General features: G+C 45.2%; 1 protein-coding gene across 1 annotated transcript in view; it reads left to right on the forward strand.

The window, feature by feature from the left end:
* LOC101567423 (UBX domain-containing protein 4) overlaps positions 1 to 863 on the forward strand; it is a 17,909-nt gene that overhangs the window by 15,334 nt on the left and 1,712 nt on the right. The window contains exon 6 of the mRNA XM_023709689.1: positions 11 to 94. Within this exon, the coding sequence (XP_023565457.1) occupies positions 11 to 94 (84 nt within the window). The remainder of the gene's footprint in view (positions 1 to 10; positions 95 to 863) is intronic.

Genomic DNA, 863 nt, shown 5'->3' on the forward strand with positions numbered 1-863 from the left:
TCTTATTTAGTACTCCTCCTTCTACACAGACTTCAGTGAGAACGCCATCACCAGAACCTTCAAACCTTACATCATCTGGCAAATCAGAAAAAAGGTATGTGTCTATTTTTCCAATTCATAAAATATTTAGGTAATGAGTAATACCTTTTTCAAAACGAATTGGGTTATGGATACTTTACTTTGCTACTGATATTTGTCTCCCCAACTCCCACCATGCTGGAGAGGAAAATGTATTTTAAAACCTGTTCCTTGGAAAGCAGCTTCAATTAATTTTTTTGTTTGTTTTGGTCTTTTTGAGACAGTGTTTTGCTCTGCAGTTCAGGCAGGCCTTGAGCTCACTTAGTAGCCCAGGCTCATCTTGAACTTGAAATGACCCTCCTGCCTAACTGTCCTGAGTGCCGGGATTATAGGTGGGTGCCACCATGCCTGACTTGAAAGCAACTTGTAAAAATAATTTTACATTGGCCAGAGAGATAGCTCAGCAGTCTAAGCACCTGCCTGGCACGTGCAAGGACTTAGGTTTGATCTCCTGAGTCATGCATGGTGGCACACGCCTGTAATCCCAACACTGGAGAGGCTGAGAGACAGGGATCACTACAAGTCTGAGGTATGTAGCAAAGTCTGTACTAAGTAACTATCATTTCTGTCCCGAACCAGCGGGTCAGTCAACGAAGGTCACCTGGGGGAGGAGCGGGGAATTGAAGAGGGGACGAAGGACAGGAGAAATGGAGGCAAGACAAAGATTCTGATCAAGCCTCATTTATTTAGGGGAGGTTCTGGGTATATATAGGGGGTGATGGAATGAGGAAGTCTCGGCTCTTGGGGTCAGCAGGTATCTAGGCAACGGGGAGGGTGCAACCCCT

This window comes from Octodon degus, unplaced genomic scaffold, assembly GCF_000260255.1.
Source record: "Octodon degus isolate 3935 unplaced genomic scaffold, OctDeg1.0 scaffold00014, whole genome shotgun sequence".
Taxonomy (NCBI): Eukaryota; Metazoa; Chordata; class Mammalia; order Rodentia; family Octodontidae; genus Octodon; species Octodon degus.